Source organism: Megascapheus bottae, chromosome 1 (genome assembly GCF_031878675.1).
Source record: "Megascapheus bottae isolate mThoBot1 chromosome 1, mThoBot2.hap1, whole genome shotgun sequence".
Taxonomy (NCBI): Eukaryota; Metazoa; Chordata; class Mammalia; order Rodentia; family Geomyidae; genus Megascapheus; species Megascapheus bottae.
In genome coordinates, this window is record NC_143509.1 from 51139622 (window position 1) to 51153703 (window position 14082).

The following is a 14082-nucleotide window of genomic DNA, read 5'->3' on the forward strand; positions in this document are numbered from 1 at the left end:
AAACATATGAACAACTGACTTCCAGGAGAGAAAAACTACTCTCTTCTCCTCACTGTCCCCTCACTGTCAATCCCCTTGGGGTTTGGTGCCAACTATATTGTCCACCATCAACCACATGCCACCTGCAATTGTTTCCTGAAGATGCAAGGGAGGAAGGAAGGAGCCAGGCTACCTCAGTAGTGAGGGAAAGAAAGGTACACAGCAAGTAGCTAGGTATAAAATGTCACAGATTGAACATATGACATGTGTCACATCATGGCATTTCTTGTTCCCATGCTCATGTTCTGGGTGTCTGCTCAACCAATTGAAAAAAAGGTGAGCAGCAAATGTACAAGCACTTAATCAGCACAAAGCCCAAGGGAAGAGATGCGGGAAGAGTCTGTACTACAATAACATCACTCCACTGACCTCAACTGAACTCCCGGGCCCCTCCTTGAACAGAGTCTCCCCACTTCCCTTTCGCCTCTCTCCTCTAACTTTCAAATAAACTTGTTCTACCGACTTTATACACTTTGCTGCCATTTCATTTTTTAGTTGGCACAGAAAAGCAATCCATATCCCTAGCCAAGCATCAGTAAGAATCAAGTCTCTAGTATTAGCTTGAACAAGTGATTTTAGGGCATTATTGTCTTTAGGACAGAGGCATGGTAACAGACAGGACTGTGGTGAGGATTAAACAGGTTACTGATCAGAACACAACAGAACAATGCCTGACAAACACTGTGCGTTTCTCCATTTCACCATCATTATCCCTGCTGTCAGACCTTGGGCAAGTCCCTGTCCACTGTGAGGGTGAAGTTTTTTCATCAGTAACACAATGTGGTTAGGAAAATCTGTCTCCAGAACATGACCACTGGCTTAACTCCTTTCCAATTTTTTCAACCTTATCACAATTCAAATCCTCCAAGGCTTTGAGCTCCAAGATCGACAACAGGAAATGAAGATAATATTTACAGTTCCAGCTAAGTAGGCCAGCCCAGGAAGTTTAAATATCTCCTATCACCCTGTGTGGTGTATGGGTGTGTATGTGTGCAGATAGCCTATCTTTGTGTGTGTGTGTGTGTGTGTGTGTGTGTGTGTGTGTGTGTGCAGATAGCCTACCTTTCTTACTCCAGATAAGGATTGCTCAGAGATCAAAACATCCATCATGATGCTCCAAGCTGTAAGAATAGCACAGGTGTACAAAAAAAGGACACACTTCAGAAAAAAAAAGAAACCAAAGAGGAAGAAACAAAGAACAATCAAAGGAGCAAAGCAAACATGACATCCAAAAAAAAGAACCTCTGCCCAGGAGGTTATCTTTTTAGCATCCTTCCTCTAACAGTAATTACGAGAACTTCAAACTGCAAGGCAGCTTTGTAACAGGGAAGAATTTCCCTACCCGGAAGCACAGCCCTCTCACAAAGACTTCCCTTCCTCTTCAAAGCCAGCCAGTCTTCCCTGGGGAGGGTACACTAGGAAATCAACCTGCTCAGGTGGAGCTGCCCTCTTCACAAGAACCTACTGCCCCATATTTACTTAACTCCACTCTGCCCAAGAGCCACAGGGGGGCTTGCAAGACTGAGTTAACTCTCCGTTCCAGGCACTGTGGCTCAAGTGGCAGAGTGCTAGTCTTGAGCAAAAAGTATCCAAGGACAGTTCTCAGGCCCTGAGTTCAAGGCCCAGGACTGGCAAAAAGAAAAAAAGAAAAATTTACTTGGAAGATTGCCTGCTAGGATATATGGATACACACACACACACACACACACACACACACACACACACACACGACACAAGAAATTTAGGATCTAGTTATGCTCCTGCCCCAAACAGACTGAATGCACATCTGTCCCTCCTTGAGCCTGTTTCCAGAATAGGCAGGACAAAGGTGACCTTACAGTATTCACATCAGAAGTGGTAAACTGACAATTACACATGATGTGAACTAAAGTTTCAAACTCCATGATGTTTCTTCAAGGCATTTACAAAACTGAAAATTTCTCATTAAAATGCAAAGTATTTCTAATCCTACTGGCCCAGGACTATCATGGGCACTCATTCACAAAACATAGCCTTTGAAGCAGCAGCAGTTGAACACTTGGTAGAAAGGCAAATTCCCAGGCTCCCTCTCAGACTTACAGAATTAAAAAAAAAAAAAAAAATCTGGTTAACAGGCCAGGGACTGACACATACTAGAGTCTGAGGATCACCCCAGTGCCCAGACAACTGGCAGGTGATAAGGACCAGTAGCCACCTCCTGAGTCACCTTTTCATTATGGAGGACTGGCTGTAATTCACTGAGCTGCCCACCCCATCACTACCCTCACCTTGGAGTCCCTACCAGCCCTTAGGCATGCCTAGGCCATCTAGGTAGGCTGTCAGTTCTCACAACAGAGATGCAAGCCCCTCGGGCACCCTATGCCATAGGCTCAGGTTCCAAATGAGACACAGAACCTGCGTAAGTGCGGGCTGTGCATACCAAGGGCACAGTAGAAAAAACAAACTGTTGAGCTGCCTTTATTAATCACAACACAAGCCGCGCAAGCAGCTGCTATTAAGAACAGCTGCAGCTGCTAAAAGGGTGATCTTGAAGCAGCATAGAGAAGTGCTTACACGTTGAATGCGTGCACAGGCACGTGGAGAACTGCAGGCTAGTGGCTCACTATTGCCTCCCCACCTCAGTGCCCAGCTCTGATCTTTATCCTACTCCCTACAACAGGGTCACAGGAAGTTTAAAGAATCCATATAATATGAAGAATTGGGGGTACCTGCGAAAGGCCCCGTCTTTGATTCCATCGCAACCCTTGGTGACCCTGAGTGAGTTACTAGACTTCTCTCTTACCAAGTCTTCTTGTCCCAAAACAGATAAAACAATAGTATTGACATCCCAGGGATTACTGTGGGAGGTCAGATGGCAATATGCATATGAAGATATTAGTAGGCTATGGAGGACTCCATTAAAACAAAGCTTTAGCCAGGTGATAGTGGCTCACACCTATAATTCATGCTAGTCAGGAGTCTGAGATCTGAGGATCAAAGCTAGCCCAGACAGAAAAGTCAGTGAGGACCTCATCTCCAATTAACCGGCAAAAACCAAGATGTGGAGCTGTGATTTAAATGACAGAGCACCAGGCATGGACAAAGAAACTAAGGGATAGCTCTCGAGTCATGAGTTCAAGCTCTAATGTCAGTGCATGCATGCATGCACACATAGGAAAAAAAAAAAAAAAGAAGAAAAAGAAGGTTCACAAAGCCAGGTGACAGTGGCTACAGGTGCCAGTGGCTACACTTATAATCCTAGCTACTCAGGAGACTGAGAACTGAGGATCATAGTTGGAAAGTCAGCCCCTGCAGGCTGACTCTTATCTCCAATTTAATCACAGAAAAAAGCTGGAAATGGAGCTATGGCTCAAGTGGCATAATGCTAGCTTAGGGATAGCACCTAAGACCAGAATTCAAGCCCAAGGACTGGCAAAAAAAAAAAAAAGAATGACACAAGTCATTCACACTTCGTGAGTATCCATTCTCTACATGACCCTTCACTGTGCAGCAAATATAAATAAACCAAGGATTATTTAACCCACCATAACATTTTTTTTTTTGCCAGTTTGGGGTTGGGCTCAGGGTCTGAGCACTGTCCTTGGGTTTTCTTAAGGCTACAGCTCTACCACTTGAACCACAGTACTACTTCTGGCTTTTTTCTATATATGTGGTACCAAGGAATCAAACCCTGGTCTTCATGCATGATAGATAAGCACTCTACCACTAGGCCAAGCTCCTAGCCACCACCACAACAATTTTTTAAACAATAGAACCAAGTATCAAAGAACTCAGAGGAAAGGTAAAGGATTTTCCCCCTTCGGAGAAACACAGAAAGGCTTCATGAATGAAGTGGCCTTTGAGCTGAGAGAAGAAACAAAGCACAGGCGAGGGGGCCAAGGCCAGCTGTAGAAACTGAAGATACCTATGTGCTTCTAGGACAGTATCCTCCTGACAGGCAGGTCTATTCTAGGCATCCCTACAACAAATAATCTACCTTAAATGAAAAGGATAACATTACACAGAAGTTCAAGGATTAAATCAGTATTAAAAGACACAATATGTTTTAAAAGTAAATCTGTGATAGGATATCTTAAGTGAGTCTTCTGGTTGGAACTCAGGGGCTGGAGCTTGATGAATGGGTGACACATTACTACTCAAACCATGCCTCTAACCCCCCTTTTTGTCTTGCTTGTTGTTTAGAGAAGGTCTCAGTTTTTGTACAAGTGCTGCCCTCGGATGGTGAACGTCCTAGCTAGACTCTCCTAGGCAGCTTATTGGTTGAGATGAGATCTTGCTAATACATTGCCTAGGCTGGCCTCAAATCATAATATACCCCAATCTCTTTCTCCCAAATAGCTGGGATGATTCAGGTCTAAATTACCAAGTTCCACTCAAGATTCTTTATTAACACTGTTTAGTAATAAAATCTAACAGGTCAAATGCTATTCTGAAAAAACTGAAACAACTGTAATGCAAAGTAAAAATATCTGTGACTTTTACTGGCAACAAAAACTTAAGAACCATTAACACTATAGGTTGCTACCTACATTTATACTGAAAGGAAATGCTTTAGAAGCTGAGAAAAGTAAAAATGTCCTGCCTCATACAAGTTCCTAAATTCCAATGTTAACCAGCTTCATGAAATTGGAATAGGATTGCAGGGAGTGTGGCCTAGCGGTAGAGCGCTTGCTTTGTATGCTTTATAAAGCCCTGGGTTCGATTACTTGGTACCACATACATAGAAATGGTGCTGAGGCTCAAGTGGTAGCCTTGAGAAAGCTCAAGGACAGTGTTCAGGTCCTGAGTTCAAGCCCCAGGACTGGTAAAAAAAAAAAAATAGAGAGAAAAGAAATTGGGATTGGAAACTTAAGGAGAACAGCCTGAGCCAAGGGAGAATGGGGAAATAATCCCTGCAAAGTGGATGCCAGTAAAAGGCAGAAACTTTCAAAGCCACAAGGGCCCATCACCCCAAATATGAACTCTTACAATGTGGCCTATGTTTCAGAATGGTGCCTGCTTTGGGAGTAAAAGGAAATAAGAGAACTTCATCAGTTCACAGGTTCAAAGTTAGAGCTCCATTTTTCAAGTGTGACAGATGACAGCACCTCGATAAATTTATAAAAAGGAATCCTGCCGTAAGACTCGTGTGTGATACAACAATATGCATATAAGTGTGGGAGGTGTAAGAGGTTGTAATCACAGCAATCAAATATTAAGTGATTAGAACAGAGGAGGGAATTGCACTTTATATGGTATATCCAGTCACAGCATAATGCATAACAGGCTTAAAGAAAAAGAGAGAGAAGTCCAACAGATGCTAGTAGACTTATTTAGGTTTATACTCATACTACAAAATACAAAATAGTAGGGCCGGGAGTTTGGCCTAGTGGTAGAGTGCTTGCCTAGCATGCACGAAGACCCAGGTTCAATTCCTCAATACCACATACATAGAAAAAAGCCAGAAATGGTGCTGAGGCTCATGTGGTAGAGCTCTAGCCTTGAGAAAATCCAAGGACAGTGCTCAGGCCCTGAGCTCAAGCCCAGGACTGGCAAAAAAAAAAAAAAAAAATACAAAACAGATTGAATAGCAAATTTCAGAAATGTCCTACACACACACACACACACACACACACACACACACACACTCACCCTGAACAAAACAGTTCAGATTCAGAAATGAATACACTGAAACACACAATTAAGTATCAACCCAATTTTTATATTTTTACAGATTCAAACACTGAGGCTCAGTCTTTCTATTATTGTTATTGCTGTTGTTGTTGTTATTATTATTATTACTATTATTATTATCTCTAAGTAGCCGTGAGGCTTCACCTTTTCAGCAACTTGTCCAAAGCCACACAGCAAGTAACTAAAGAAGTCAAAGCTAGAATCTGTGTCCTGGTGCTCCCAAGCAGAGAATTCATTCTTGTTGAAAGCGAGGATTTTCACTGGCCTAACCTTGCTAGAATTTCAGCTGTGATATCTCATTGCTGGTAAAATTGAGCACATTCCCCAGTGTTTCCAATCGTTTGATTCCCCACCATTCTTAACCTCAAAGGGTTATGGGTAATGATTATACAACACAATGAAGTAAAACTCTGTCACATCTTCTGACAATGGACACTCCTATCTCAATCACACTCCTGTCCTAGTCTTTGTCTCAGGTGAAGAACTCCAGTGCTACCTCCCAGGAGCCTGGGGCATGCCTGCTTATTAGGCACAGTAACCTGGTTCCGGTCTCAAAAGATCAGCCAGGATCACATGCACTGTGCTTAGAAGCTGATCTACTGGTCTCACAGAGAAGGCACAGCAGCAGGTCTCATAGAGGCAGGCTAAAGTGCTGAACAGCCAGTTGTGGGATCTCTAGGGATTTTGAATCAATAGATCTGAAATGGGATCAGAGATTCTGAATTGTTCCAAAGCTCTCAGGAGAACCAAATGGCCAACACAGAGTCCCAAGTTTCCCAAGAGGAAATCTAACATGTCTGAATATGAAAGGGGTTTAACCACAAGCACCCCATTACCCAGGAGAGTGGTACCATAAAGAATCATGAGGGCCTGGAGTTTGGCCTAGTGGTTAAAGTGCTTGCCTAGCATGCACAAAGACCCGGGTTCGATTCCTTGGTACCACATACATAGAAAAAAGCCGGAAGTGGTGCTGAGGCTCAAGTGGTAGAGAGCTAGCCTTGAGAAAGTCCAAGGACAGCGCTCAGGCCCTGAGCTCAAGCCCAGGACTGGCAAAAAAAAAAAAAAAAAAAAAGAATCATGAGAAGACCCAGACTAGTACCAGTCTCCCCTCTCTTCTGTTAAGGATGAAGGGTCAGCATCCACTCAGAACCAGGGAGGGAGAATTATTAGTACAAAGATAAATATTTAGGGGACACCCCACACACTTTGCAGTTGCATAACGTATATTTTCAGAGCAGAAACAAACTTCAGACATAATTTAGAATTTATATAGATGCAATGAGTAAAACTCTAAGGCATGTAACAAACAGTTGGAAACCCAGAAAACAAAAATTCACCATCATTATCACTGAGTTCATTAAGAAACACATTAGCAAGCAAACATGGGAAAGTTAAGGCTTCAAAATGGCTTACAGAGCACCTGTGGCTCATGCCCAACTACTAACTACTACTACTACTCCCTGTGCAAGTGGCTCCGATCTGAGAATGTTGTCCAAAAACAGAAACGTATGTCCAATTAACTACCAAAAAGCAAGGGTAGAGGTGTGGATCTGGCAGCAGAACCACAGTGTTGAGTGAAAAAGCTAAGGGAAAGCACCCTACTCCTGAGTTCAAATCCCAGTCCCGGTGTGCATGTACACACTTATTTATACCCACACATAAACATGGTCTAATATACAGATGCAGAAATGCCTAGATATATGGTTAGACCAGGAGTATCCTGGAATACCATAGAAGCTTAGAACTTTGAAGTGACCAGATGCTGTTTACTAATTAACCTGGATAAAGACAGGAGCCAACAAATCATTCACTTGGTGACTGAAGACGGTAGAAGGGTGTCCAAAGATCCATGGAAAATTCTCAAAGTGTCGGCTCACTATTTAATCCTTGGAATCCTCCATACTGCTTGTCACGCAGTATTACATCCATCAAGCATCAAGCATCAGGCATCAAGGAAGAAAAAGAGAGAGAAGGGTAGCGACAGGCCAAGAAAACCTACGTCTGCTCTCAGGCTAGGAACGGAGTCTTTCCCAGAGAATAGGGCCTTTCGAGTAAGTTGAGACTAATAGAAACTAATGGTTGGCATATTGAAAGGTAGGTGAATTTTAAAGTCATAAATGCTTGGGTCAACATGAGTTAAAAACTCTGAGTCTACATTCCTGCTCTGTATGATCTAGTATAAATACTTGATCTCTGAAGCTTGCTTGCTTCTTCAGAATGATACTTAGCTCACCTTCCAAATAGGTTGGCTTATACACAGTCCTAAAGTTGTCAGACTATTACATAGGCTAATGGATTTATGCCAAGTGGCTAGCACACAATCACATATAGTATGAGCTTAACAACAAAAGGTACCACACAGAGGACTTAATCATGCCCTATACGGCCACAGCCAAAATCCTTATAGATGGCCACTAATTGTATTCCACAGTTCTTGCAGATATCAGGCTACAGAAACAATTCCAGCTGCAAATCGCTAGGTTTTAGTCTAATAAAGCACATTTCCCTACATAAATAATAAAATTATGCATGCATTCCTTTTGGGTTAGTAGAGTACTTTCACTTCCTCATATAATTCTGAAATGTGTAATTGTTATCCATAGTTAATAGAATCAAAATAACAACAACAACAAACTGAGATCACTCAGTCAACACAAGTCAAGCTGGGACTAGAACTACAGATTTCATCACTGTATTACAATGATCAATCAAATAGGTGATCTTACTATGGCATAAAACACTTGAACTGTTCTTATGTTAGAGATCACTTCAGATGCCACTTTTATTATACTATTAGCCAAAAAGATCCTTCTCTGGAGCTTTTACATATGAATTCTCAATATTCTTGTATAAAAGAGAAGCATGTCTTACCTAGCATATGGTAGACTTGAGTTTTAGTAATATCGCCGATGTTTATCAGCTATTTGACCTGGTTTCTTAGCCCCATAAGTTTTCAGCATCCCCATCTGTGTAACAGGAAAGCAATCTAATCTCTCATAGATTAATCCAAATCTTCCAGGTGTGAGTCATTAACACCTAGCTATTCAGGAGGCTGAGAAATGAGGAATGGTTCAAATCCAGCCTGGGTAAGCAAGACGATGAGTATCTCCAATTAATCAGAAAAGGCTTGAATTGGAGCTGTAGCTCAAATGGTAGAACATCAGCCTTGAGCCAACGAAGCTTTGGGACAGTACCAAAGCCCTGAGTTCAAGGCCCATGACCAGAAAAAAGAAAAAAGTCTATATGAAGTCTCTCACTTAGATAAGGTAGCCAGCAAATATGGCTATTCATCGTAGTACATGTGGTCTGTATATTAAGTGACTGCTTGTCTTTTTCCTGCCCTCTCCAGGTCCAGCTGACCCCTCTCTTCCACATTATGTTCAATGGCAGCATAACCAGTCTCCATCCAACCTCACCAGGGAATGAAGACAACAAAAGAGCAGGCAGAGATGTTATGCAAATACCAAATATTATTAAAACATTAATGAACTCTAGCAATTTCCCTGAATTTTGATAAATGATGTTTATTATGCACTGCCAGCCTCTCACACAATCTGGGCTCTCAAATATTAACAAGATAATAAAAGCAATCATTCCCCCAAAAGACCAAGGTGTAAAAATAAGGAGTTGATCTAGATGATTCCAGCTAACACCTGCTTCCAAAGGAACCAAAGTCTAAGTATAAAGGACAACACCAGGGCACATCACAGAGCCTACTGACCACTACCATACTAAGATTTACCTTTCAGCCTGTGCAGAATCCTGCTTCTTGTTATTTTTTGTTTTGCTGTTGTTTTTTGCCAGTCCTGGGGCTTGAACTCAGGGCCTGAGCACTCTCCTTGGGCTTTCTCAAGGCTGGAGCTCTACCACTTGAGCCATAACACCATTTCCAGCTTTTTTCTTTGTATGTAGTACTGAGGAATAGAACCCAGGTCTTCATGCATGCTAGGCAAGCACTCTACTACTGGCCCCAGAATCCTTCTCTGACAGGTCAGTGAGGTGTCTTGGTCACTGATGACTGTCTACCATTGCTTTGCTCTTCTTTGTGACACTGCCTCAAACTAGACAAAATAAAAAGATCTGAGAAAATAAAGGGCTAAAAATCTTGGACAGATAGTGGCTTCCCTGGACACCATCTCTCTCAGTACCACTAAACTGTCCTGAACCGAATTCCTTGACCATTTTGTCCTTTGCGATGGGGAATAATATTTTTAAGTTACTGACTGACAATCCTCAGGTACACTCAGAGGTAGAACAAAGCCAAGAAGGCTAGACTCTCTCCACTCCTAGAAATGGGAGTCTGCAGCCTCCCAAGTGACACCTTAACAAGCTGAGGGTCATTAAGGGACTTCATTTGCATATTCATGAACTATTCAAGACCATGTCAAGTGATACAAAGCACGCACACGCACACACACACACACACACACACACACACACAATTTTTTTTTCTGAAGCCAAACATAAATCTGCTGTGGAGAAAATAAATCCACACAGGGACCACTGCTGTCTTCAAGCCTTCCACTTGTCCAGAGCAGCCAGCACCTCATTAAAGGGAAACAAGGGGACTGGAAAATGAATGCAGCACCACACACAGGCAAGCTCATTTTGCCATCTGCCTTCTAGTGTCCAGAGGGGCAAAGGACTTAAATGACACTCCTGAATTTTCTCTTCTGCAGGTGGAAATGCACAATTCCCAGGAGGAAGAGAGACTTCCCCGGCAAGGTCAGCTGAATAAAAAAGGGAAAGAACTGTAACTTACCTGTCAACACAATGTCACTCATAACATTAAACACATGCATTAATTAAGCACCTAAAATAAATCTCCCTGCATATTTGGATAAAAGGCTTTGCAAAGTCAGTGTGTCAGAAGTAAGGTGAGTGTAGATGCTCCTAATGCACCAGGAATTTTTCCCTCCCCATCATTTCCTATCTCTGATCCCTGATTAAGCTGACTGGTTACCATTTCTCTGGAGGGACCTAGGGCCAGATATGAAAACCCACGGGGGTGGGGGGGAGGGTTGGGGAGCAAATTGTCCTGTAAATAACACAGTGGCAGACTTCTGTTATTTATGCCAAAAAGAAAGGTCATGATTAAGCAACTTAAATAACTACCTTGAGCTTTCTTCCTGGGCCTCCACCTTCCTTAACAATCACTGGTAGTTGGCTTCCAGACACCGAAGCCTGAAGCCTTCGTAAACATATTAAGCTTTCCCCTGAAAGCTCACTCCACCAGGTTATGGATGCAAAGGAAATAGTACTCATCTCATCAAGTAGTTCAAAAAAAAACCCAGTATCTGCACTTCCCAGAACAAAACGTTTTCCACCCCACGCGCAATCTAGGAAACAGTTTGGGCGGTGCAGAGCAAAGATTAAAACCTGTCCCGAGTTTTAACACAGGCTCCATCCAACGTACCAAATCGTCTACACAACCGGTGTATGTATTATTAACTCCCCACTTGGGCTGATGAAGAGAAGAAAACCTAGAGGGACAAGGAGGGAAAAAGAATCCCAGGAGAGAACCAGCAACAGCCCGGGCAGGCCAAGTGGAGGGCAAAGGGGGTGTGGACAATGGGAGCAAAAAGCAAAGACTCTGTCTTCCTTCCTCCCGGGTGGAAAGCTTTACAAATTTTCCACTACCTGGGAAATTGGCCGAGGAGACGTGTGCCAAGCACAGCCCAGACAGACGCACGCGCCACAGCCGCGCTCCCCTCGAGTCCCGGCCCGGCGGAGCGTGAGCCGCCGCGGGGACCCGGCACTGCAGGACCGCCTGGACCCCACGGGCCGAGCCGGGAGCCTCATCCAGGGCCCCCCAAGCAGCGGGCGCCCATTCTACAACCCAGCGCCACGAATCCCCACCGCGGGACGGAGGAAGGAGTCCTGCTGAGTCTCGGCGGGGTTCCCCGCCCGTGGCAGACCGTGCCCGCTCGGGAGCAGGAGGATAGGGGGGGGGGGCGTGGAGAGTAGGGTTGGCCCGGGGGCTGAGATACTATGGGCACCTCTGTTGGCCCGGAACTGGGACACACACACATACTAACAATGGGAGAAGGGGAGGGGGCCGTGGGTCCGGGCGGGGGTCCTTTTCGGAGCAGGGAATCCGGACCTCGGATCCCAGCCACCACCCTCACCCCCCGGAGAGGAGCACCGGAAATGCTTCCGAGGGAAGTCGATTTGGCAAATCAAAGTTGCTGGAACTCCGGGCGCCCACACTACTCGGGCGGGCTACTCCAGGAACCGCCGACAAGTTTGGCCACCGGGGGCTCGGCGTGCGTGACAGCGCCGCCGCCGCCGCCGCCCGCGGAGGAGCAACTTGTCGCTCGGATGCCCAGGCTGAGTCTCCGACGCGGACTCGGTGGCTGTCCAAAGCGCAGGAAAAGGAAGGGAAACCCTCCCCCCCCACCCCGGTTCCCCTCCCCCCCACCCCGCCACACACACCCAGCCCACCCCATCCCTGCCCGGACCCAGCGTGGGGCCGAACCCCCGGGAGCTTCCCCCACCCTTCAACTGCGAGGCGCCCGCGGGTCCCCTCACCTGGCCCGCACGGGGCTCCCCGCAACTGTCAAGACGTCTCCCCCGCCCGCACGCCACCACCTAGCCCGGCGGGGCTGGAGGTGGAGGGGGTTCACAAAAGAGCCCGGCGAGCGGGGAAAGGGGAGGGGAGCCCGGCGCAAAGTGCCAGAGGAGGGGAGGAGGTCGGGGCCGGCGGCGGAGAAAGGAGGGACGAGGCGGAACCGAGCCGTGACGCCCCACGAGGCACACGGGGCGCCGGCCACGCAGCCCCGGCGGAGAGCGATCGGCGCGGGGAGGGAGGTGGGCGCGTCACCCCGACTCCCCAGCACCCCCGGCCGGGCACACGCACGCCGCACCACCTCCCTGCTTTTTTTTTTTTTTAATTTTTAAAAAATCCTCCTTACCCAGCATGGAAAAGATGAAATCCTTGGCGGTGTGGATCTCCAGCGCTCTCTGGTCGTCGTATTCCCGCTGATCGTGCTTGGTGAATTCTTGGATGAGTTTGTTCAATTCCTCCACCCGAGCTCCCGACCTGAAATCCAGCTCGGGGAAGGCAGGCTTGTTGTTGCAGCCCAGGGAGGCTGCCTTGCTGGCGGTGGGAGCCGCCATCTTCATGCAAAACGCGCCGAGCAGCAGCTCCGCGGCGGCGGCGGCGGCGGCACCCACCCCCGCCCCCCTCCCCGCCCCCCCGGGCCTCCTCCACCCGCCGGCTCCCGGGGCTCCGGCCCGGCCCGTGGGCGGGCGCCTGGCGGCCCGGCAGACGCGCGATCCCGGCTCCGCGCGCGCCCCGGGCGCTCGGGGCTCGGGCTGGAGCCCGACTGCGGCGGCGAGGGTGCGCGTGTGGCCCCGGCACCCTCTCCTCCCGGCCCCGCGCCCGCCCCGAGGCTGCGGGTCCGGGTCGTCCCCGCAAGCCTGCGCTGGGCTGCGGGCGACGGCGACCGTCAGAGCCCAACCGGAGCCTCCCCCGGGGCAGGGAAAGTGAAGTGGAAACAATGTGAAAGACACCAGCTCTGAAATCAACAAGCTGCCGGCTCCCGGTTACGGAGCTGGCGCCCAGCGTCCCCACTTAAAGGGACAGCGCACCCGGTGGAAAGGAAAAATCAATGACAGAGGTCGGTGCTCCCGTACCAAGCCTGGATCACTTGCCAATCTGTGGCCCGGCTGAAACGCGAGGTGCGGACGCACTCCTTCTCCACCCCCTCTCCTCTCTCCCCCCCACCTCCTGCCTTGGGGGAGGGGGGAAGGGGTGGTGGAGGGAGGGCAGGGCTTTGCCAGCGCATCCCAGGAGAAAAGGAGTCTTCCCAGTAGAATCTTCAGGGCGGTGTCTCCAAGGAGGGCTTCTCCCAGGGCGCGTTGTCACCCCCATCCCCAGAACTCTGATGTCTTCAGGATGCTGAAGAGAATTGTCATGAGGAGTAAGAAGCAGCATCTGCTCTTTTAGACGCAGATTGCCAAGAATGATAGAATCAAGAAAGGGTTGCCCATCCAGTACCTCCTCTACTCTCCCCTTAGCTGATCAAGTATCCCTACCTTTGCCCCAAGTAAATAATTTTCTGGATACTTATTGGGGTTAACATAGAATGGAATTAGTGTAGTCCAACCTTTGTTAACACACTGACAGGGAAACTGACGCCATGGAGGAGGGTGGAGGGGGAAGAATTGCCCCCAAGTTTCAATAAGGTCGAATGGAGGGGGGAGAATTCCTTCATTCCACCAACAGAATTTGATCACTATTCGCCAGAGAGAATGCCAGATTCTGAGTAGAATGCCATCAGCCAAAGAATGTGGCTCCTGGCAAAGCAGGTTCAACTGTAGTTTTGGTCCTCCTAAACCCATCGAATCTCAAAGATAGGTGTTTGT

The 14082-nt window shown here is 47.0% G+C and overlaps 1 protein-coding gene across 1 annotated transcript in view; it reads right to left on the reverse strand.

Moving 5' to 3' along the window:
• The window catches only part of Mb21d2 (Mab-21 domain containing 2), a 74696-nt gene extending 61823 nt beyond the window's left edge, over positions 1-12873 (reverse strand). The window contains exon 1 of the mRNA XM_090343964.1: positions 12627-12873. Within this exon, the coding sequence (XP_090200090.1) occupies positions 12627-12837 (211 nt within the window). The 5' untranslated portion in view covers positions 12838-12873. The remainder of the gene's footprint in view (positions 1-12626) is intronic.
• Between the last annotated feature and the right edge of the window lie 1209 nt (positions 12874-14082).